Consider the following 25,287-nt stretch of genomic DNA (forward strand, 5'->3'; position numbering starts at 1 on the left):
TAAAAATAAAGCATACAATAAAAATACAAGACTCGCATTTCATGAAAAACAAAGTGTTTTTTTTTCTTCTTTTATCTGCTGTATTTACTTCACAATCCATCAGATTTCTGCTCTGTCCTTCTTCACTCATTTAGAAACCTTTTATGGTTATGATTTTGTAGCTGTCCTTGAATGGCTGGAGACGTTGGGCAAAACATATCGTACTGAATTAAATATACAAATGAACACCATAAAACTAACCTTTCTGCGTTTGCTCCCCTCGCAGGATGGTGGCAGGTAAGGCTGAGCCTGCGATGCCTGGGCGATTGTATGTCCACCCAGATTCACCTGCCACAGGAGCCCACTGGATGCGCCAGCTGGTGTCATTTCAGAAGCTAAAGCTCACCAACAACCACCTGGATCCCTTTGGACATGTAAGAGAAATGCCTATATATTATTACAGATGATGTTTAGGCTGTCAAAAGATTCCATCTGGGAAGTTGTGTAAAACTTGTTGCAGCAAAAACAGCAAAGGGGGTTTTGGAACCTTGAAGATTAACAAATTCATTTTTGCATAAATTTTGTATGGAGTGGAGTCCAGTTCTTATGCCATAATAAACTGGTTAGTTTTCAAGGTGCCTCAAGAGCCTTTGATGTTTTAGGACTACAATTCCTATCAACCCCAGCCAGCTGCAGCTCCCACTCATCATGCCAATGGTTCTTGTGCAGAATCTCTAACTCCAGGTTGAGCTTCCAGCATAACTCTACACACTCTTGTCACTGGCACCCAGGATCTACGTAGCCTTATAGTTTTGATATTTGTGCCAGACATTTTTTGTGAGTGTTGTCTTTGATTTCCGGCAGCAGAGGATTCAAGCGTGGCCACATGTGAGCATCAGATACACTTTCTTAAGTATCTCAACATTTTTCATTGGTTGCTGACACTGTGTTGTCTGCTTAGCCATTCATATTTGCATATTTCTCTTGGGCTTTGACTCATTCTGCAGTTTCCTGTTTTCAGCCAACTGAAGCCTTTGATGTATAATACTTTGTAGTGTGCTCAGAACTGATGGTGTAAGTCAATCAACGCAAGATTTTATTTGGAAAATCTTCATGTGCAGAGACTGGAAAAGGATGTGACCAGTGGTTTTTATAAGTGCAGAACCTTATCCAAGGCACAGCAGTGGGCCAATACATTGCTTACTTATTGGTCTATCATTGCAAAGGGTACATCTAACTAGTGTTAAAGTGCATATGGGAGCATATGAGTATAAAGGGGTCTATGCAATTCTTAGCAGCAGGATATTAACTCAATTACTTTCCCTATATTTACATTTTTAAGAGTTATTTTCTTCCTTCCTCTTTACCTACCATTACCTGGGCTGCTAATATACCACTATTTATGTTGGTTCAGTGTGAATCTTCATTTTGGCCACAACCAAACAGGACGTTTTTTGTTGGCATTGGAACCTGGATGGCTTGAGCTTCCTGGTATTTTGTTGTTGCGTGGGATATAAAGTTTTCGACATAGGCATTCCCATTTTCCACTTTCTGCATTCAAGCACAACTGATTCAGAGTTGCATTTTGCAAACTGCTCTGACTCTTGCCTTATTGACAAAAAGGTATGCGATGGAGTGATCTTGCCTGTAGCTTTCCCCTTGAAAATTCACGAGTCAAACATGGTTTTTAAAGCTCTGAGTGGCTCAGAGTCCAAGTTGCTGCAGAGCTGCCTCCTCCAATGCCAGTAGACAAACTGGCTATGGAAGGCCCTCCCCCTGGAGTGTTGTCTGTCCTCCTTGTTTGTTTCTGTCTATCCAACTCTATACGGTTTGATACTGTGTTGTCTAATACCTAACAGCAGTGAGCAATTATGTGTCTTTATGGATATACAGTGGTACCTCGGGTTACATACGCTTCAGGTTACAGACTCCGCTAACCCAAAAATATTACCTCGGGTTAAGAACTTTGCTTCAGGATGAGAACAGAAATCGTGCTCCGGTGGTGCCGCAGCAGCAGGAGGCCCCATTAGCTAAAGTGGTGCTTCAGGTTAAGAACAGTTTCAGGTTAAGAACGGACCTCCAGAACGAATTAAGTTCTTAACTCGAGGTACCACTGTATTTTATTGTTTTATCTTTGCTGTGCATCACCCTGAGCACCTTCTGGAGGAAGGGCAACTCATAAGTGTAATAAATAATAAAATCAAATTTGCATGCATGAACAGCTTCCAACATAGGCTGCCATTCCTCCTTAGATGTAACTGTGTTTAAAGCTGTGTTCTGTACACAATACATACATGAATAAGCCATATTATACCGGTCTGTCAAACCTTTGTTAAAATGCGTTATAGCCAGGGACAGGTTTTGGAAGATTTTTGGGTGAGACACTCTCCATGGTGATGCTTGCTTAATTTGTCCCATGCCTAGAACAGAAATCAATTCAGTAAATATGATTGGTATTCATTGCTTCTGTTGCTTTCAGCCTGCAAATGATACATGATTACACCTGCCCAGCCCCGTTTACATTGTGTTTCTTTTTCATTGAAATGAATGGGCTGGAATAATATAATAACAACATAACTTTTGTCATTAATCACATAAATGATGAAAGTTATGTAATTTCAAAACTGAAACGAATAAAGTAGTTTTTGGCAGAAAACAAACTGCAGCAGGTATCGGAAGAAGTGTGCATGCACACGAAAGCTTATACCCAGAACAAACTTAGTTGGTCTCTAAGATTCTACTGGACAATGTGTTCTGCTGCAGTCGAAATAAGTAAAAAAATCAATTATTACCACTGGCAATATTCCATCCATTTGCCATTTGGGCAGACTGAGGTGCTTCTTTTCTGATGGTGGAGCTTCTCTCTGTTGCTGGGTGGAGGGACACTTCTGTCCCCTCCCTCCATCTGCCCCAGCAGGGCAGATTGGGAGTTTGGAATGCTCCGTTAATGAATAATCTGTGGATGACTTCATTATGCCTCCCCTTGCTGAGAAGAGTGTGGTCTTTTCCATCTGATGTGAACCTCGTAGGCTTCATTCATCCTGACCTGGGTCTTTTTCTTGGAATAACCGAGATTCTCAAGAAGCTAAAACAATTTTTGCGTGTGCCTTAAAAAAGGAAAAGAAAAAGCACTACAGTAGGAGAAGCCAACACTCTTCAGTGGCAGATAGTTGAAGAGGCATTTATCAGCCTCTAAATGTTAGACATCCTCTTAAGCCACATCTACTTAAAAGCAAAATCCCTCCTCTTGGGGTAAGACATTAATTTATGTATTTCAAAATCTTTACATGCGCGGAGATAATCAGCCTGACAAAAAAACCTGATTTATGTGTGCGTCCTGAGGGTGGCTAGGGATATAACAAGCTTAACTATTTTGACAGATATTTGGGCTTTGGATGATTCCCTTCTTTTCTTTCTTTGGAAGGGGAAAAAGGGGAAGCCTTTTTGAAACATACACAAGTCAAAAATGCTGACACAACCAAAATGTATTCATTAATAATGCCAGATTTATTTAAGCTGCTGTGGATCCAACTACTGCTGGAAAATGATACTCCATCCTTCACAATGCCATTGGAAGGGAAATTCAATTAATACTATTGCACATACATTGCCCGTCAAGAAAGACTCATCTATGAATATAATGTCTCCAAAACGTGCAAAATAAGTTTGTACATGCAGTAGGCTGGGGAGGGCATTAATGATGTCATCTATCAGTAGTGTGATATGTTTTCATAGGGGTACTCATTCATGAAAGGAATTCCAGTGTCAGGAAGCTGTAGATGTATAGGATATGGTTAGAACAGAGAGGCTGGGAGATGCCTTGGCCAATCAAAAGACAGGACTTGCCAACCAGCACAGTCCTGGAGAGACCAGCTACAGTTCGTAAAGCACATCTGGAGCAATGAATTTCTAGATCACTCAAGCAAGTGGGCCAGATAATAACCTACAGGGGAATGGGCACAAAGTTGTTGAGGGTTGGCGGAAGGTAAATTCCCATCAGCTGGTAAATTGTCACATCATTTGCAGTAGATTGGCAAGGGTTTCTAGATGGTGGGCTTTGGAGTTCTAGTAAAAATCTGAAGTAGACCCCAACACCTGCCCAATGCCCTGTGAGCAGTTCTGATCCCCCCCCAAATCCATTGATGACTTGGAAATTGCAGTCTTGGCAGATCACGTATTGATTTTTCCACTTGTTGTAACAACTCTAGATGCTTTATGATTTTTACTTGTATCTTTATTGCTGCTTTTATTTTTTATGTTGTATTTTATTGCACTGTGTTACAATTTGAAATCTATGAAATTCAAATTGTCACACAATAAAATACTATATATAAAAGTAGTTGTTATATATTCTATTACAATCTTATTTCCGTAGAATTCAAATTCCATTGCATTAAAACACAAGAAACAAAAGAAGCAACAAAAATACAAAAAGGGTTCAATCTGAATGTTTAGTATGATGTGTGTGCCATCTCCTGTCTTCAGCTACAAATTCACACACACACACACACACACACACACACACACTGCAGATCATGTGAATGTAGCTCGTGGACTGCTGTTGGTTTGCAGACCACAATTTAGGAACTCCTTCCCCCCTTGTTCAACTGCAGGACATCTAATGCAGTGTCTCTGGCTGTGTCCATTCCACAGAGAAAGGAGGAACCCCCAATATCAACTGCTGTCATGCTTTGGAGTGACTCATTGCCTCCTTGCAGAATCAAGGTCTCTGGGGAATGAGGCAATGCTAGAGTCCAAGCCAAGGTGCTTAATGAGAGGGAATGCAAAGTATCCCTAGTGGAGAAACCAAGCCAATGTCAATTCCAGGAATGAAATTGGAGCAGTTTAGGCAAAAAGGAGGAGGCAGCAGCAATAGTGGAGCTAAAGAAACATAGAAAGTTGCCTTAGTCCAACCAATTTGTTCATCTAGTTCAGTATTGTCTACATTGATTGGTAATCAGTTCTCCAGGGTTTCAGACGGGGGCATTCCCAGGCCTATCTGAAGATACCAGGGATTGAATCAAGGACCTTCAGCATGCAAATTACAGTATGCATGCTATCCTTGAGCTACAGCTCTTACCAAAATGTGGCAGAGCCAGGGATCAAGGCAAGAAGAAGAGTGGGCTTGGAGTCGCGTCACACAGAAAGTGTGTCACTGCATGGTCAAATCTATCCACAGGAAGAGGAAATCTTTAAAAGCAGCATGCAAGGGAAGGAACTGATCCTGGGTAGAGGAAAGGATGCAGGAGGCTGGTGATGTATGCCAGATTATTCTTTTCTCTAGTTAAGTCCCACAGCTAGCTACTGGGAAATACACTGTTTTCAGGAAAATGACAAAGAATTTTGTGGCAACTCAGATTTATTATGGCATAAGCTTTTGTGGACCAGACCCTTCATCACAGTGACAATTCCTTTAAAGCAAAATAGTTACAGTGACTGATTAACATGCCAGCAAGAACATTTTGCTCTCTGGAAAGGAAGATTCTTCATCCAAGGTATGATGGTGCTTCTCCCCGTCCCTTGGGCATTTGGTCAAAATTGGAACAGTTGGTTTCTGGGGCCCATATTTATCTGTCTACAAAGAGGCAGTTCTTCTCCCAGTTGATGTACTTGATAAATATAAAACAAAATGTACAGCTCGTATTTCCTTCCACTGCCCAAAATGAGGAAATGGAGTAATTCAGTTGACTCATTAGACCAAATGTTTGAAAAGAAAGTAAAAGACAGAGAGCATGTTCAAGAGGGATTATACTTCAGTTATATGATTCCTTGGAGAAGCTATTAAAATTGTGGGGCTGGCACACCACTGTCTGTTGTTTTGTATTAAATGGGTGATTGTCATGGCAACTTTTGCAGTGTGTGACACCTGATCTCCTTTGGAGAACCAAGAAACTCTCTTAAAACAGCTCCCAATTTATTTATTTATTTGCTCACGGGTCAACATATTATGCATTGATTTCAGGGAAAGTTCGCATTACACAGAGCAAAGTGGCCTGATCAAGCATTATGAATACTTAACGTTAACTTAAGAAGCCACATCTCTTTCAAATTCAAAAACGTTTATCATTCTTAGGAAATCCAAAGCAATGCTTTTAAAAAACAAGAAAACAATTACTATGTGGGCTTCTATCCTGCCTTTCCAATGCCTTATCAAGTTAGTAGTCTGTATGATGCTATAAATGTAAGCAAGACTCTGTGTTCCCAAAGGTACGTATCTAGTGCTAGGGAGCTGAACTGGTATATAACTCTGAAAAATATATATAGATCGATATTGGCTAAATATATGTTTGGAGAGGGGATATGTTGCGGGGAGAAAATGGACAAATGTTTAGGGGGTGAAAGAGCCAAGGGCTAATTCTCATGTATTGGAATCACTCCTAATTTGATGTTTTCTGATCATGTAAAACTGCTATTGAGGGAATGCCCATTTTAGGGTTCAGGTGCTTAACAAAAACAAATCTCTACCTCCCTGCAGATGGAAAGCTGTATATCAGGGTTTTAACCAAACTTTCATGACATGCTAACTTTCCAGGTGCAAATGTTAATCTGGGGGAATGCTGGAACAATTTGCTCTCTAAAATACTACAGTCTGTGAAGGACTGCAACGGGACCCTAGGGTGATGGGTGGGAAAGAAAGAAAGAATAAAAATGCTATTTGGCGCTACATCCCAAGTAATGCAAGGCCCTTTGATGGGCTTTACTTAGCACTAGCATCACCAGTGGAATTTGAATTGAGTTCATTTCATTGATAGTACATATGATTCAAACTTTGTTTTCTTACAAAAGAAGAGTTCCAAGAGTCACTTTTGTCCACTAAGGGCCTTATTGCGTGGCGAGTTCCCGCCCCCCCCCAGCAGAAATAATGTCACATGACACAATTATTAAGGTTAATGGGCTAAATAAGGCCACAACTTTATTGGTTACAGGTGATGAGTAGTATTGGCTTAGCCTTAGGCATTGGTCCTAACCAACTATATCCGACTTCAGCCCGTCTGCTTGAAGTCCGGGAAGGGTTAACCACCAGTAGGGGAGTCCTGCTGATGCACATCAACTAGGAACTCCCCCGGGGTCACCAATTGGGGGTGTGCCTTAGGCCCTCACCTCCCCAGGCTTCGGACAGGGCCACACCTCCCAGAATCCTTTATCAGGCTACCCTTCAATATGTGGGGCAGGTGATGGCGCTACCTCCCCTCTTCCATCTACAGAACAATACCAATGCCTAACCACCAATACCAAGAAAGTTGTGACGATTTGCTATGAGGTAGGTGAAAACCAAGCGGCTGGTACCAATTTGCCAAGTGGAAAAATTCCTACCAGGCCCCTCAACGGCGAACAACCAAGGTCCATAGCAAGGTCAAGGAACGAAAACCTTATAGGGCGGGAGGGTGGGAAAAACTGGAACAGCTGGCAGGCGGCAAAGAGGGAGATCCCTGGCCGCCTCCTGCCTTAAATAGGGCAGGCCACGCCCCCATAGCCAGCCAATTGGCTGGCCAGGGGATGACATGGCCGGGAATCCCCCCAATCACACGGGGTGGGGCCGTGAAGCCACAACCCCACCTCCTCTGTAGGGCAGAAGTGGCTTAATTGGAACAGGAACTTAGTCCAGGGGCCAGCAACCTGACACCCACCTGCCTACACAGCCCCCTCCCTTGTCTCTCCCCATGACTGAATTTACGCTTGAAATAAGTGATTAGGATGGTAGTGTGTGCTTGGTTGTGGTTTGTGTGTAGCAGCACCCACAGTTGCTTTTCCAGTTTGCAAATGTGCTCGAAATACGTTGTGTTGTTGATATTCTTACTACTACAGTACTACTATTAATTTTATTATTTATAGGTAGCCCACCTGGCTGGATTTCCCCAGCTACTCTGTGCAGCTTACAGCATATTTTAGAAGCATTTGTTGGGAAGTAGCTTATAAATCCTTAAATAAAGCTCATCCACATTTCCGTTTGCCCCATGATTTCTAGGCATGAGTCTGGAGATTTTTCTTTCGTACTGCCACTTCCCCCGGGAACACCCACAGTTCACTGCTGAATCACAACGAACATCAACCCACAGAAAACCCAATTGACGTTCATTCCAATTCAGTAGTAAACAGCAGGTTTCCCCAGAGAAAGTGGCGAGAGAAAGGAAAATCTTATTGGACTAGAAATCACGGGACAAATGGAAATATGGATGAGCCCAGAATCACTTTGGAATCTGTACGAAAAATCTGAACATTCATTCTGCACAGGCTTCTGAGTGCCTGTCATGACACAAACTTATACCCAACCTGACAGTTTCTAATAACCAAATGGTGTGTGCACTTTACTTGCTGAAACAAAGCTTCTGTTCATATGGGTATTATTTACACCAAACAACGAGCTCCTCTCATGACGTGTGGAAGTGTTCCCTTTTTCAGAGCTAAACCTTTAATTTTCAAATCGGAGCATAGCTAATTGGGGGTTTGGATCCCACCAGCTTAAAGGGGAAGGTGATGCAAAATTGTACAACCAGGCCGGGAAATGGGTCATGGGGGTAGGGATGGGCAAATCTGTCAGTTTTGGTTCCTGTTTCTAATTTTTCCAGTAACTTCATTTTCCTAGATGGCTGGATCAGTTTGCACTTTTCTAAAAAGTCCTAATGAAAACTCATCAGAATTTTGGTGTGTAGTTCTCCTAGTAAACACATTTTTGTTTGATATTTTCACCAATATATGCATTTATGCACACTTTGCCACAGCATGTGCATTTTTGTACACGTTACTTGGCTGGAGAACTGCACTGCAAAATTTTGAAAAGTGATTTTTGAAAGAAGGCTGTGTTTCAGTTTCTTGCTTTAGAAAGTCTGGGTTTAGCTGGTTTGTCTTTTAAATGTGAACAGAACTAGATTTTTCTCTCATCCCTAAATGTGAGCGTTGCACATTTGCAGGCTCATATTGCATCTACCTATCACTACCAGTAAGTCCCTGCAGAAATCTTGGCTGCATTACACCTGAGCTAAATAGGAGATGTTTTGTGTGCTCAACACCAGGATGTTTGTTGTGGTATCAAAATCACCGTTTGAAGATAGATTTTCAGATGTCCTCCAGTGACATCATTGTTACTATATTGGCTAGTTCCCCACTGCCAAAGCAACTTTGTGGTTGCTGTTTTAACTGCGGTTCAAAATTCAAACTCACAACTAAATGCATTCCCCACCTGAGTATGAAAATGCTGCAGGTGACTAATGATCAGTGGGAGGGGAGGCTGCTTGAGCTCCAGGTGTGCTCATAATACTTGGACCGAAATCTAACCAGCGTATCTTTGGCAGGTTCATGCCCTAAATTTTGATGGGCAGGGGGCAGTATTAGGAGAGGTGCTTGTAGCAAACAGTATTTATTAGAATGAATGTGACAAGTGGCCTGTGCAGAACTATTCAAAACAAAGTTTATTCCAATGCCATGTTTATTTGTTTCTCCGTTCATGTTTTTTTCTGTGGCATATCCTACCACATTTAGTTTTAAGAGGCTACATAGGAAGCTCCTTATACTGAGTCAGTCCATTTGTCCATGTGGCTCAGTAGTGTCTGCTCTGGCTGGCAGTGGTTCTCCAGGATTCCAGATAGGTAGATTCTGGCCCCACCTGGAGATGCCAGGGATGGAACCTGGGGCCTTCTAAATGAAAAGCCCGTGCTCTACCACTGAGCCACGGCTCTTCCCCAAGTTTGATTCACTTTATTTATTAAATGTGTTAGTTTTCATGGTCGGCAGGCTGCATGCGAAGCCGCTGCCTTTTAGTCGCGTCATTCTGCGCAGTCAACTCCCCTAGTGCACCAGACACTCCATCCCTCGTCAGCCATGAAATTCCTCCAAGTGCTGTAGGCAGGGCAGAGATGCAGGACTCCAGAGGCACGCTGGGGCAGCTTAACGACTAATGGAGTGTGCGCCCTTTGCAAAGCTCCCGCCAACTGGCTCCAACCCAAAACTTTAGGTAGGTTTTACGGGTCACAGTTGTACCTTTTGGAGTCTCTGTAAAATATCCCTTTGAGCTGGAACACCATCTCAGCAATACTGATTCGAGGCAGGCAGCCTGGGCTGCTGTTTCATATGCCCCCCTCCCTGTTTGCTTCTAAAAAACACTTTGTGTTTAAGAAAGTAGTGCAGTCCAGCTGATGAGATTCAATAGGAGATCTTGAAAGTGGATTAAAGCATTAGACCCAAATGGGAGCTGGGCGCCTCAACTCTCTTGGTATGCTTTGGAGCTCCTGGAACTTCTGCTGCTGCTGGAACATTTACATGTTACGAATAACAGTGGAGCGAGTGAGGAGGGGTGCAAAATTATGGCCTGTTTTAATAGAGCGTTTGGTGAAGGGAAGGTGCTTTACTTTGATCTCTGTTTCTCGTCTTTCTTTTTAAGCAACAAGAGATTGCTGGAATCTCCATATCCTCGAGGTTACCAGACCTTGGACAACATAAGTTTGGCTATCCCTGACTTAGGAGTTAGGAGATAAGATAAACTGCAACATTTTGCTGCAGCAGATCCCACTATTTGCTGTTAGTAAATAACACCATTACAACTTGAAAATCTCATTAAATATATTTTAAATTCTCATGAACAATAGAAGTATAATTAACTAACTTCCCAAATTAACTACAGTGATTACTGTTTTTGGAATTGATTTAAAAATCTCCTCAGTGTAACTTCTGGAGCTGTCCTCCAGTGGTTTGATATCACAGAGCACGCCAAGTGAAATATATTTTAATAACGGCCTTAATAAAGCAGCCTTCCCCTCTTCCTTGGTCAAAGCTCTATAGCCAGACAGCAGCCAAACGGTTAAAAGAGAACCCCATACAAAGCTGATAAAATGCCACGCTGCTTTCTCATTCCTCCTCAGGGAGGAGAGGGGAAGGCTGATCTGGAAAATGTCATCAATAAAAACTACATTTAAATGGTATATCATGCAGCTGGCTACTGTGGGCAGAATTATATGCAGTCAGACCAAAAGGGCCTTAAAAGAACTGATCCTGCCATAATGGTGCAGCTTGACCCATCTAGAAAAGAATAGGCTTCTGTTTTCCAGCCCCAGCTCCACTTTCCATCAGCATCAAGATTGTGAACATGGCTAAACGGAAGTGGAGGGGCCTCGATCAGGTAGCTGGATACTCTTTCTGCCTAGATACCATTAATGTGCAATGATTCTCCCCATTTCCTCTCCCCAGAACACTCTGGGGTGGGGGGTGGGCCTCTGCAAGTGAGAGGCAGGGAGAGAAGGGGGCAGTCCCCCTCTTCCCATATGAACCATAATCTCCAGATCCCCAGCTTTCCTTAAAAAAAAAAAAGAGTAAATTTCTAGCATTTGCAGAACCTGAGATATGAGGCATAATTTACAGGCACTATTATTTTCAATTTTGGGGGTGAGAAACTGCCCCATTTTACTTTGTCCTCCCCCCAGGCAGAAATTCCTGTGGATGCCCATGGCTATGGGGTCCTTATGAATATATGCAACTGTACCTTGTAAGTACATATGCATGTGTGTATGTATATATATATCTGCCTGTCTATCTTTAAATATACTATATGGTGATGGGCAAATGAGTCTATTTCTTGTCTACTTCACTTTTGTATTTATTTCTTACAATAGTAAAGGTACCCCTGCCCATACGGGCCAGTCTTGACAGACTCTAGGGTTGTGCGCTCATCTCACTCTAGAGGCCGGGAGCCAGCGCTGTCCGCAGACACTTCCGGGTCACGTGGCCAGTGTGACATCGCTGCTCTGGCGAGCCTGTGCAGCACACGGAAACGCCGTTTACCTTCCCGCTATAAAGCGGTCGCTATTTATCTACTTGCACTTTAAGGGTGCTTTTGAACTGCTAGGTTGGCAGGCGCTGGGACCGAACGACGGGAGCTCACCCCGTCACGGGGATTCGAACCGCCGACCATACGATTGGCAAGTCCTAGGCACTGAGGTTTTACCCACAGCGCCACCCGCGTCCCATATTTATATGCAATTTGAGGCAACCTGGCAGCCCTGCAAGCTTATCTTGCCACCCTGCTTCTCAGGACCCAAGTAGGAGACTCAGCAACCCTTTTCCATCCAACTCTTTCCCATCTAACATGAGTAAAAAGCTACACTGGGCAATACTAACTCTCTCCTCTAATGAAAACAGACCCACGCAGAGGATGCCTTTGGCCTTCCATCATTCAGTGAAAGTGGGAATAGAGCAGCTGGTATTGCTGTACCGTCAAGTGATGGGGGAACCTCTTGCAATGAGTGGATGAACTGCCTTAATACTGCAAAAGGGTGGGACGCCCCCCAGCCTCTCTGCTTGCTGTTGGCTAAGAAATTAGGGGGAAAGGTGAGGAATGTTTCTGTGAAGGGAAAGCAAAATGAGCAAGAGAATGAACAGGAATGGGATGAGGCAGTCCTTTTTTTTCTAAAAAAATGTTTAGGGGTACTCTCATTTTGACATAAGAAAATCACCATTTTATAGTTCAAATCCGGGAAAATAAGTACAAAAGCACAAAGTTTCACAAAATGTTTAGGGGTATGCGTACCCCCAGAAAAAAGCCACTGGGATGAGGAGTGGCAACGGTAAAATGAATACACTGATTTGTGATTGGAACTGTTTGCACTGCTTGACTGCTTCATCAGTTGCCATAATTCCTTGGCCCATTCCTGGGCCTAATTCAAAGTGTTAGTTTTGATTTTTGAAAAAACTCCTAATGACTTGGGAGCTCAGTGCTTTAAGAAATGACCTATCTCCACATGCCCTTGTCGATACGCAAAGACTTTCAGCCGGTGCTCTTCCCTGGGTTCTGTAGTCTGAAGGGGTTTATGCTGCTTTTAGAGTTTGTTCCTCTTATTTTTATGTTTGTCTAAATTGGTTTATTGGGTTTTATCAATCAGAATTTGTTTGAAAGGCTTGGTTTAAAAATATGCTATTGATGAAATAAATAAATTGAAAGCAACCAGATACGTTTGTTTGGCTTCAGGTCTCAAGAGTTACATCATATTTTTTTTACTCACACACAGGAATGCAGACTCCTTCCTACTTGAAATCAAAGCCAAAATTCACCATAATGTTTTAAATGCCTTTCCCTGCTCCTATAATGCACTCCAGTTGAATACACTTTGTTGTACAGTATTCCTAATGAGTTCCCTTCTTGTTTTCCTTTCCTCAGATCATTCTTAATTCTATGCACAAATACCAGCCAAGGCTGCACATTGTGAAAGCAGATGAGAACAACGCATTTGGCTCCAAGAACACAGCTTTCTGCACTCACGTGTTTCCAGAAACATCCTTTATATCCGTGACATCCTATCAGAACCACAAGGTTTGTGCCACCGTGGCCCAAAATGTCATTTTGTTTTGTGAATTTGGTGATATGTTTGGGGTGTGTGTGGAAGCAGCAGGTGCAACTTAAACCTTTGTAAAAGAAACTCCACCAAAGTAGCATTTTTCCATTGCTTGTCCTGATGAGAACTTTACTGCTCAGACAGAGAAGTTTTAGTACTATGAGCCAAGTAACCTTCTCTCGTCACTTTCTTCACACTGTGACTGGATCATTCCTACCTAATGGTTGGTAGTTCACACTTATACTTTAATTATATCGATTCCTTCTTTCTATTCTTCTGGTGTGCCTGTAATAACCTCATTGCTCAAGAGTTCCAGTCTTCTCCTCATTTTGTTTGTCTTCAGGTTTTGTAGGTTCTAGAAAACTTTGGGACATTATTAGGTGGTTAATATCCAACTCAGTTTTACTCAGTGTAGACCTGCTGAAATGAAGGAACCTAATTTGGTCACATTCATTAATTTCAGTGGGTCTACTTTGAATAAAACTTAGTTGAATACCACCCAATGAAATGGAGAGAGCTTCGTGAAGTTCTTTATTTATATTGTAAAAAAAGGAGCAGCATTGCTAAGGTCTTGGGTTTGTGGGATTGTGGTGCATTGGGGCAGCTCCAAACCTCTGTGTTAAATGGAATATGTGCACCATTGTAGTCATTACGGATGATACCCCGCCTTGCAGGCAGGTTCTCATTAAAGGCTGATTTCCTGTAATAGTGTGTAGGTCAGGGATGGGCATTTTGTGGCCTTCCAGATGGTGCTAGACACCATCTCCAGACTTTGGCCATGCTAGGAGTTGAGAGTCCAATAACTTCTGGAGTGTGGCAGGTTCCCAACCCCTGGGGCCCATGCTCAGAAATCAAGCTATTGCCTTTGGAAAAAATTGCATGGCCAAACTGTAATCCAAGAATGTTGGGCCAGCTGGCAGTGAGCCCAAGGGCAGACAAAAGTAAGGACTACTTCCCACAAAGAGTAATTAACTTACGGAGTAATTGGCTATGAAGTTATATGGCTTAAAAAAAAAAAGATTGGACAAATGAACAGAAGCGGTGAAACATGCAGAGCAGATGCCACTATTTGCTAAATAGAACATCTGTGTTCACAGGAACTGTGCCTATGGGGAATAGAGGCTGGGCAGGGCCACATCACACGGGAAGGATGTTGGCATTATGCCAGGCATTATGCCAGGCCAAGGTGGGCCTCCATCCAGGAAGACAGTCTTTTTGGTTCTTAAAGGTTGTGTCAGAAGACAGGCTCTGAATAGAAAGCACCCACCCACTTGCCCTATGCTTGGTTTTACCAAAACCCAGAGGATGCCATTCAGGAAAGGAAGGAAAAGTGTACTGAGTGTGTGTATGTGTGTTTAAAACAGGTATCTTGGCAGTCACAGTGAGCCCAGTAACTAATGAATCAGAGGCCATAAACTCTCGGATGTCATTCAAAACAGCAAGCAAACCTAATAATGACTGGTAAAGCCCAGCCATAAATCTACAGTGAAAAGTAATTACGGTATATGTATTTAGGGAGACATACAAGGAATGTTACTATAAAAGCAGTTAAGAGCCTGCCTTGCGGTCAGAACATGAAGGAAAAGAAGGATTTTTTTCTTTTTTTGAGTGGGCGTGAGATTGAGAGAACTGGAAGGGGAAAAACACAAAATGGATTTCAGCTCTTGTTCTTGTGGTAGATTTACATGCATTTTGTGAAGGTTTGGTCTGATTGGATGCAATGTGACACAACTGGAGTCTGAGTCAATATCTGTAGTGACTGAGAATTGGCGCTCCAAACCACACACTATCTGTGTATGTGTGGAGTGTGCGTGCACTATCTATTGCTCCACAACCTGTAGAGCAGGAAGGAGAACAAACTTCAGACTTGTGGGATCGATGTCTTTTTGGGAGGGGGAGGGATGTGTGTTAACATCAAGATCCACCAATTGGAGCCAAGTGAGGAGAAAAATGGCATGGGGTGTGTGACTGAACATAGACCTAAAATTAAGAAAAAGGTGTTCGAGCACATGTTTAGCTTTTGATACCAAAACTGAACTTGGCGCCATAACCCACCTCCAAACCCCAGCTCTGGTTTTCCTCCAAGTATGCTTGGTTTCAACAGTCTAATTCAGGGGTCAGCAAACTTTTTCAGCAGGGGGCTGGTCCACTGTCCCTCAGACCTTGTGGGGGGCCGGACTAGATTTTGAAAAAAAAATAAAAATGAATGAATTCCTATGCCCCACAAATAACCCAGAGATGCATTTTAAATAAAAGGACACATTCTACTCATGTAAAAACACACTGATTCCCAGACCGTCTGCGGGCCAGATTTAGAAGGCGATTGGGCCGGATCTGGCCCCCAGGCCTCAGTTTGCCTTTTAGAGGGGAAGCCTTTTACTTGTTACTGTTAAACACTTGGGGGGCAGAAACGTTTGCTGATCTATTGGAAATCACCCAGGCATCTACCAGTAGATTCCCAGTCTATATTCTGCCTGCTTACAGCTGCAAAATGAATGAAGGGTTCCCAGCTTGTATCTTGGGAGAAGGTGCCCAACAAAGCCACAGGTTTGAGCAGCTGTTTAATTAAGGGCGGAAAACATAGAAACTAAGTTCTGTTCAGACCAGACCCACTTAAATTAATGGGCATAAAGTTAGATGTGTCCATTGATTTCCATGCCTCTACTCTGAGTTAGGGATGTCGGAGAATTTCAACAGAAATGGGAGCAGAAATTGCTGGCGTTTGCTTATTCTTCAGGAACAGAAATCCACCCAGCAAAGAAAATTGGTATTTGCTGCTACTGCTGTTTTCAGTCTGCTAATGATGCATAATTGATGTTTCCTGCCCCCAATGCATTGCATTTCCAGAGTCAGACTTTGGGCTCTCAGATTTCAGCGGCACCCTGTGCGATGTGAAAATTCAGGGACCCCTGCCTCTCTCACTCTGTTCTACAGTATAGATGTGGCGCCCAGTGCAAGCACACTGGTCACACTCCCCTAAAACTGACTGGCATTTCCTTTGCATTGAAATGAATACAGTGGTACCTCGGGTTACAGACGCTTCAGGTTACAGACTCCGCTAACCCAGAAATAGTACCTCGGGTTAAGAACTTTGCTTCAGGATGAGAACAGAAATCACGCAGTTAGCGGCGGCGGGAGGCCCCATTAGCTAAAGTGGTGCTTCAGGTTAAGAACAGTTTCAGGTGAAGAACGGACCTCCAGAACGAATTAAGTTCTTAACCCGAGGTACCACTATAGTGTAGAATAGCACAACGATAAGGTAATGAGTTACATAAAATTCTGCCACAGCAGACAGCGATATGAGTAACATAGTTTTTGTTAGAAGCTGAACTGCAGTCGAATGGAAACAGTAATGCATGTAACAAACATGAATTGGAACATAAATCAGTGCCTTCTTGCATCCTTATTCTGAGTAGGACTAACTTTGGGTGTAATCCAAAGCAATTTCTCTCAAACTGCTTGTCACAGGATTCAACCAAAAATGTTGACAATCACAAACTTTACAGCACAGTGTGAATTTCATGAAATCTGTGCCAGATTGTTGGGCAGGGGGAGAAATCCCTGATCAAGGAAGGCATTCAAGAGCACTCGTCCTCCTGACACTGTCTTTGACTCGCTTAACCCATAGCAAAGTTGTCAGTTGTAAAGTGAAGCTCTCCAGAAACAGTTTTGTCTGGAGAGGCTTTATGGAGAGAGATCACCTTAAGGTCTCACTTAAAATGTCAGTATTAGGGAGAGGGTCGTATTTCTACACAAATGACCCAGAGAGATGTACTGGTTTCTTGACACCCAGCTTAAAAGCTCTTTTCCTCACAACTCCATTCACAAACAGGAACAGTTGCTGGCTTTGGTAACTTCAAGCAGCTGAACTGTATACTGTTTGGGTACTGTGAGCCTCATGAGTTAACCAAACGAATCGGGAAGAGCAGTTTCACAGCACTCTGGCTTTGTAACTTCAGGAGTTTATTCCATTTCCCAAACTAAACAGTGGACTCTGTGAGGCGGGAGATGGAGAATACAGATTGTTGAAACTGCAGCAGATTGCTGAAACTGATTCAGAACAAGGCACCAAATGCATCATAGGGCTGACACTAGCAGCTATTTAGTTCAAATCTGAGGCTGTTTGGTAGCCACTTTGAACTCTGCCTCATGCTTTCCTATTTATTTCAAACACTGATGTGCCATTAAAATGTTCAAGACAGCTGACAAAGGTTAAAAATAAGAAAGACATGAGATTAAAAACTGCAAAAATGGTTTAGCTTTGGAGACAATGGTGGTGAGATACTTTATAGGCAAGAATGGCATCATTCTATGCAATGTGCTGGTAGTCTTTATAAAAATGCTGTTTTTTATTGTGATATGAATGCAAGCCAGCTTAGGAACTCTTGTAAGGACTGAAAAGTGGGGTAAAGGTGATATACCAGTATTTGATTTATCTTCAACAATATTGACCCCCCCCCTTAGTTACCCCACATCTAGTTCTATCTTCAACAGTACCACTCAGATGCATCAATACAAGAATGGGCAGAAATTAGACTAGAGTTGGTGCAGTTAACTAAATTTAGACTCTAGACTTTTTGTTTTTTGGGGGGGGTGGCGGCGGCAGTGGCTGGCAATGTATGTTACTTCACTAACTTCAAAATGTGGTAAGCCAGCAAGGGATGGGAATGAAATTTGAACCATTTAAATGTGACCCCAACTAATTAGCAGCACTTTCCGGAACTATATGTGAACCAAAACACAGCCATATTTCAAAATTTGCGCTTCTCTGAATTTTTCAATGCAATTCTCTTAGCTAAGTAAAGTGTACAAAAATGGATATACTAGGATAAAGTGTGCATAAAATTAATACATTGGTGAAAATAACATACAAAATGCATTCTATTAGGGGAAATTGCTCTGGGGGAAAATGTGCATCATAATAGAAAGTCATACTAAAATACTGCTGAATTTTTACGAGTACTTACAAAAATTGCAAATTGATTTGGAAATGTGGATAACTGAACTTTATGTTGACCAAATGAGACACTGAAATTGACAGATCCACCTGTCCCTAATTAGCAAGCCCTGGAGCATTTGGGTGCCTTCCTGCTCCTTCTGTTGACCAGGCTCTGGACCTTTGCCCCAGAGTCCTACTCTGATGGCAGCACTGATTCGGATGTAGCAGTAGACTCATCAGATTTTTTGTTTCTGTATTATTTAACAACAAAACCCTCCCTCTTAAATTAAGCTGCTCAAGTCTCTGTTCTGTGTATGCAGATTAGGGGTCATGTGGCGTATTAATTGACTCTGCCTCCCCCCAGCCACTATTTAACACCTGGCTCTGATTAATGGACCTTGGGGTTCTAGTAAAAAGCAAAGTAGATCCCATAGGCTTCAGGTTTGCTCACACCTGCTTTAGAGGAAATGCAGAATGGCCCAGGGCACAAACTCAGAATTCTCAAAGCATTATTTAGGCCAGTGATGAAGCCCCATAAATTGTTTTCAGTATCAAGCTAATCCCTAAAACATTCTGCTTCCACTAAGCTGGGTGGGGGATAAAAAATCTGTACAGAATGTCAAAAGCATGCTTCTTTTTGTTCTGTTTAGCCTGTAAAAAAACCAAACACTCTTCACATGTTTTGAAGAATCATCACTTGCTTGGTGCTACCAAATCTAACTTACCTCACAGCTTCAGTAGCGTGGTAAACACACTGTCTGCTAATGTTATAAATGTAAACCCAATTCCCACCATCTTGTGGACATCTCCTAACCTCATTAACTTTCCCCATGTTCAAGTTGGCTGCAAATTGTGTCTCAGAGCATGTACTGAGTGCTCTCACCTTGCTTTCTTCCCACTTCTGTCCTCTCGTTCAGAGGCACATTGTAGTCAGGATCCAGCATGCCAAGATGTTTCTGGACTCCAGCTCGCACCATCCCTGACCATTGGCCATGCTGGCTGGGACTGATGGGAGTTGGATTTCAGCAACATCTGGAAGGCCGCAGATTGGTTTGCCTTTACCAATTAAACACCAGCCCCTTTCACTCCAAGATGCATGGCAGCCCAGAGGACACAGGATTTATTGTAACCTATAGCAAGATATATCTCCAATCCACAAGTTGAATCCATGTGTTGAGTTGACCTGTGCCCCATTTAGGCTGTGGCTATTTATGCACCCACTCTAAAAAGGACCTGCCAACTGAAGGACTATATTATTTCAACATCCAAAATGCTGCCATTATGGAGCCACAAACAAGCAGCTCATTCCCAGGTTGTCTATTCAAATAAAAACAGACTTGGCAGAGCCCAGGCAGGAACCCTCAGTGTGAATCTTGGTTGCAAAGTTACAGTTGTAAGTGCAGCTGCATAGCCCCAATATGGTTAACCAAAGAATCCACTGAGAACATTCTTAGTAACTCTGTGGCATCTTTTAATCATGTCAATTATGCTAATCAGCTGAAAGGACTCTGGTGTGAGATCTGTAAAAACACTTATTTCAAAGCGTCCATTTGGGGTGGTGATGTAGCATCTAGCAACAGCATCTTAATATCTTGGGACCAGCAGGATTGTATCATTTAGTGTGATACAATCACTTGAAGACAGAGAAGGCAGGGAGAATATGGAATCTGATAAAGGGGAAATAAGAAGAGTTGGGATTACCTGGAAAGGGGTAGCAGAGAAGACTTTGAGGCAACAAGAGTGAATAGTCTAGGCATGCCACCTCAGGCCCATGGTTCATCTAGTGCAGAATTGTCCACACTGGCTGGCAGCAGCTCTCCAGGATTCCACTCAGAGGTATCTTCCAGCCCTACCTGAAAATTGAATGTGGGCCCATCTGCATGCAAAGCAGATGTTCTGCCCCTGAGCTATGGACTTGCACAAACATTGTGGCCACCTGTTCTATAGGATCTGCAGGGCTAAATTTAAAGGATGGCTTCCCCTTCAGGGATGTTAATGACTGAGGCAGTGCCAGTGGGGATATGTAGAAACCCCGATCTAAAATTAAGAGGCAGGTTTTCCTGATGCAAGAGCCCATTAGGCTTGAAATCTGGAACTTACCCACTGAAGGTCAGGGCTGTGGGTGCCCTAGCTCTTTCCCTGACTGTCTTCCCACCTGCCCTAAAACAAAAAGTATGGAATGGAGGATAGCTGCAAATGTCTTTTTGTTTAGCAAGGAGATGGGAGTTAGAGTGAGAAGAGAGAAACACTGTAATCAGAACATTCTGCATCCTGTTTGCAGGCAGTAAAGAACTTATTATAATGCCAGTTGTCGAGGTGTCCTTTGGAGTACAGAAAGGAGCTGAATGAAGAAGTGTTCAATTGCACCTTGGTTTGTGGGTGGAGTGTTTAGGCAAAGCATTGCAGCATCCTGCGGTCTTTGGAAGATTGTTAAGCTGCCGCAGGCTCTACCGCAGCTTAAGGAATCTCTAGGGAAAGGCTAAGTATGTGGGTGGGTAGGGGGCAGCCTGACTCCCTCAATTACAGAGCCAGTAGCATCACTTTCCAGGTATCATTTAGCCACTTGCCTGGAGTTGTGCCTGCATCAGCCTTGTGAGTGCTGTTCAATGATGCAGTGCACGGGGACACAGGGCGTGGAAGGTAGCGTTGTAAAGAGAGGCTAAAAATATAATAAAAAGCCACATTTTTGAAAATCCTTTTTTAAAAAAGAAAGAGAGCAGAATTGGCCAAGATGAATGTGCCAGGAAAGCTGCAGCCAGCCAGCAGAAGGTAAAGTGGCCTCCTTTTGAAATGCCAGTGCCTTCCAGGGTGTGGGGTGCAGGAAGAGGGACTTGCCTTGCTCACCCACTTTCCTGATAAGCATTGCTTGGCTGCTAGGTCGTGTTTTAGCAAGGGCAGTTTTCTACTGGGGTCCAATCCACACTTGTTTCTGTTCTCTCCCCCCCCCCCCCGGTAATGCTCTTTTGGACTGGCTTGTGAGGTAGACAAGGCATGACCCAGCCTGTACTAATTTCACCGCTTCTGCTGCTGTATGCCATCATTTTTCCACACTCCTTTTATGACAAATTTTTAATAACTGAATTTTTCCCTCGCTGTGGATTGCCATGAGAGCGAACTAAGTGTTATTGTTTCTATTCTCTGTTGGTGAGGGTGGTTTCAGCCTTGCTGAACTGACTTTGCACCCTTCACATACTTCATGGGGTGAGGGAAAGGCATCTTTGGCAATGAAGTTCTACCCTCCATTTTACTCTTAACAACTTGTCAGTGATCCTAATTCCCCTGCCTACTTCTCAATGCGGTTGTGAGGCTGTGCTCAAGTTGAAAACCTTCCCCAACCTTCACTTTTAACTGGGGGTGGAGTCACATTAGCGTTTATAGGACAAATGTGACTGTGGTGGTAGCATGGCTCTCCAGAGCCAGTGTGGCGTAGTGGTTAAGAGCGATAGACTCGTAATCTGGTGAACCGGGTTCGCATCCACATGCAGCTGCTGAGGTGACCTTGGGCCAGTCATACTTCTCTGAAGTCTCTCAGCCCCACTCACCTCGCAGAGTGTTTGTTGTGGGGGAGGAAGGGAAAGGAGAATGTTAGCTGCTTTGAGACTCCTTTGGGTAGTGATAAAGCGGGATATCAAATCCAAAACACACTCTCTCTCTCTCTCTCTCAGAAACAGCTGTGGGGCAGGATCACTTACTCAGTAAGGAATATTTTATCCCGAGTCTTTGACAGCAGGGTAGTGGTGGGCAGACTTCTGTCCACTCCAGCCATTGCTGAGGATCCAGCTTCTCCCTCCATTAACTTGTGATAGAAGTGTGACCTCTCTGTTAACCTGCACATGGTAAATGGTAAAGTAGTGGCTACGTTGCCAGAAATGGCTCCCCACTTCACCAAGAACACCCCCTTTGGGTTTACTGGGTCCTTGCTGGAGTGGTGAGTTCCCCTTCCTTGCCAAAGCCCTGCTTTCTCTGCCACTTATGCCAGTTCATGGAGATAACTCTCTCTCCATCAACTGTCTGTGTGAGTGCAGAGGCTTTAATGTGTGTATGTGATTTTCAAAAGTGACTAAATATCTCCCACTTCTCCATGTAGTTTAATACCTTCCCTATTTTTATTATGGAATGGAAACACATCAGAAACTGTGTTTTAGAGCTTGTCCACACTTCTGCTTGTCCCATGCTTTCTAGGCAGGTTTTTCATTTGCCCAGCCACTTTCTCCAGGCAAACCCCACTGTTTACCGCTAAATTGGAACAAATGTCAATCTGCAGAAAACCTGTTTGATGTTCCTTCTGATTCAGCAGTAAACAGCAGGCTTTCGTGGGGGAAAGTGGCAGACAAGCCCTACACATTGTGTCCCTTCAGTGGCAACTGTATTTTTCTGAGAAGTACAAGTACAATGATGGCTCATATTAACAGGGATTTGTTTTGCATATAAAGAAGAACCTACCTAATTCACAGTTTCCAAAACTATGCAAACTGAAATAGGGCCATCCTCCAAAATTCACACTTCTCTGAATTTTGCAGTGCTATTATCCAGCCAAGTAATATGTATAAAAATGCATATACTAAGGTACAGTGTGTCTAAAAATACACATATCAGTAAAATAACACACAAAATATCTTTATATGAGGCATGATTGCTTTGTGAAAAGTTGTATATTAGGCAAAATGCATGTACAAACTCCTGAGAATGCTGTTGAATTCCCATGAGGACTTTTAAAGAGTTGCTGATGGATATGGAGAGCTGAAGACTGGAAGAATGAGAAACTGAAATTGTCAGATTTGCTCATCATAAATGAATGTGGATTGCACCTCATTCTGACATGTCTCTGAGCCAAAGGTCCCAGAACCAAGGATTGATCTGAACCGATATGCAGGTCATATCTACACTGTAGACATGGACTGGTTTTATACTACCAGGAGGTACTTAAGCACAAAACATAGCTATAGGTTGGTAAGTGTGTTGGACTAGGACTTGGGGAACCAGGGTTCAACAGCCATGAAGTTCACTGGGTGATCTTGGGCCAGTCATTATCTCGCAGGTCAACCTACCTCAGAGGAGTTGTGGGGATAATGTGGAGGGGGAGAACCAGGTACACCACCTTGAGCTTCTTGGAAGAAAAGGTGGGATATAAATGCAATAGATAAATAAAATAAAGCACTCTGTAGCCATAGCAGCTTGAAAAGTGATAGGGAGATGTGTGAGATGAATGACTAGCTACTGGGAAGAGATATAAACACCCCTACAAGCCAATCAGGAGAAATACTCATTTTCATCTAACCCTGCAAACAAATCAGAATGAATACTAATAAAGACTGGATATAATCTAACTACTACATAACTTTGTTCAAGCAATTCAGGATGAATGCTAAATGCTCAATAAATAGGTCTTCTGGAGAAGCACAAAGTCTGCAGTCTCCTTTCAAATGAATAACTCACCGCATTTATTTCCTTAATAGATAACTCAACTGAAGATAGAAAACAACCCGTTTGCCAAGGGCTTTAGAGGCAGCGATGACAGCGACCTACGCGTGGCAAGATTACAGAGGTGGGACAACTAAACAGAGACACATAAAATGAGGAAGGGCCCAGAATAAGCGCAGGTGTCTCTCTGTCTAATACAGCTACTTCATGGGCAGTGTTTTCTCTGTAGGTGGGGAAGTATCCCTGAAGTGTGCTGCATAACTAAGTTATTCATTTTAAAAATTGTCAAGAGTGCTTCTCAGCAATAACCTCAGAGGAGAGTTCTTTCAGACTTGAGGCCTACTCTAGCCCAGCAACAGACACAACACACAGGGCTTCTGCTTGTCTGTTTTGGCTCTTGCTTTTGCTGGATCGTGTCCCCTTGGGGTTCTGTGCAAGCAGCAGCAGATCTTGATCTTCACAGCTATCAGATGCTTTGACTTGCACATTTTGCTGCTTTGGCAGGAGCCCATGTGTGCTTGGCAGAAGTGGGCTATAAATAAATTAAATGTGCATTACAGATGGGAAACAGACATGGAGCAAGGGTGCTTGCCCAAGGCCACCCACTCAGCTCTGTGGCTGAACTGTGATCTTGTAGGCTGGGGGAAAGAGCATACGCTTTGCATGCAGAAGGTGTGAGGTCAAATTCCCAGTATCTTCAGCTAAAAGGTCATCAGGTAGCAGGTGAGGAGAAATGGTCTGAGATCCCAAGGAGCTGCTACAGTACCCATACAGTCTTAAGGTGACTTTCTTATGCCCAGCACAGTTCTTCTGAGGAACTCCTTCCACATCCGACGATCCAAAGAAGTTGTGTATGTTGCAGGAGATTCTGGGGACATATCCTAGGGGCCACAGTCCAGGTCATGCATAGTGCTAGCCTGAGAGCCTATTGGGTTCATTGTTACCCCACATGGAAGGAGTGTGCCTTTCTAAATCACGCCCCTCCTAAATTACACCCATCACTCTCCTGCAACAGGCCCACTGCAGAAGAATAAGAGCAGAGATGGTCTTTGGTCAAGCTTCTTTTAGGGAAACTAGTCCAGTGTTCCTGAAGGAAGCTTCCAAGAAACACAGTTTGGAAAACCATCTTTCTAGGGCCACACAATAGTGAGATAACATTCCTGGTGGTTTTGTTCTGTCTAAATGTGTGTAAACCTGGTTCTTTTCCTATTGCATTTTGCAGCAAAGAGTATCCAGTCATCTCCAAAAGCATAATGAGGCAGAGGCTGGTGTCAACTCACGGTCAGCTTTCCACTAAATCTGACGTCAACTCGCTCCACGGGAGCCACCAGGGTCTCCAGCATTACCAGTATGAGAATGGTGCTCACATGCAGTTTGCAGCATCAGATGCCCAAGACCTGCCCCTCAACACCTTCGCGGCACAAAGAGAATCAGGGCTCTTCTATCACTGCCTGAAGCGGCGAGGTAACAGAGATCCGTAGGCAAAAAAATGTTAGGCTAGGAGACCTTACCTAACAGAGTGGTGGGGGATTTCCAGTGGATTCTCTAAGGGAAAAAATGTCTCATACAATGCAATTCTGATTAATAGCAATCTTAGTTATTCTGAATCCTTTATGGTTGCATTTCTTGTAA

At 43.2% G+C, this 25,287-nt stretch overlaps 1 protein-coding gene across 6 annotated transcripts in view; it reads left to right on the forward strand.

Annotated features, from left to right (window-relative positions):
• TBX4 (T-box transcription factor 4) overlaps nt 1-25,287 on the forward strand; it is a 73,350-nt gene that overhangs the window by 43,065 nt on the left and 4,998 nt on the right. For all 6 annotated transcript variants that reach the window (XM_028708139.2, XM_028708137.2, XM_077919292.1 and 3 more), the window contains 4 exons: nt 266-413; nt 13,121-13,273; nt 23,691-23,779; nt 24,878-25,119. In XM_028708139.2, the coding sequence (XP_028563972.2) occupies nt 266-413; nt 13,121-13,273; nt 23,691-23,779; nt 24,878-25,119 (632 nt within the window). The remainder of the gene's footprint in view (nt 1-265; nt 414-13,120; nt 13,274-23,690; nt 23,780-24,877; nt 25,120-25,287) is intronic.

This window comes from Podarcis muralis, chromosome 15 (genome assembly GCF_964188315.1).
Source record: "Podarcis muralis chromosome 15, rPodMur119.hap1.1, whole genome shotgun sequence".
Taxonomy (NCBI): domain Eukaryota; kingdom Metazoa; phylum Chordata; class Lepidosauria; order Squamata; family Lacertidae; genus Podarcis; species Podarcis muralis.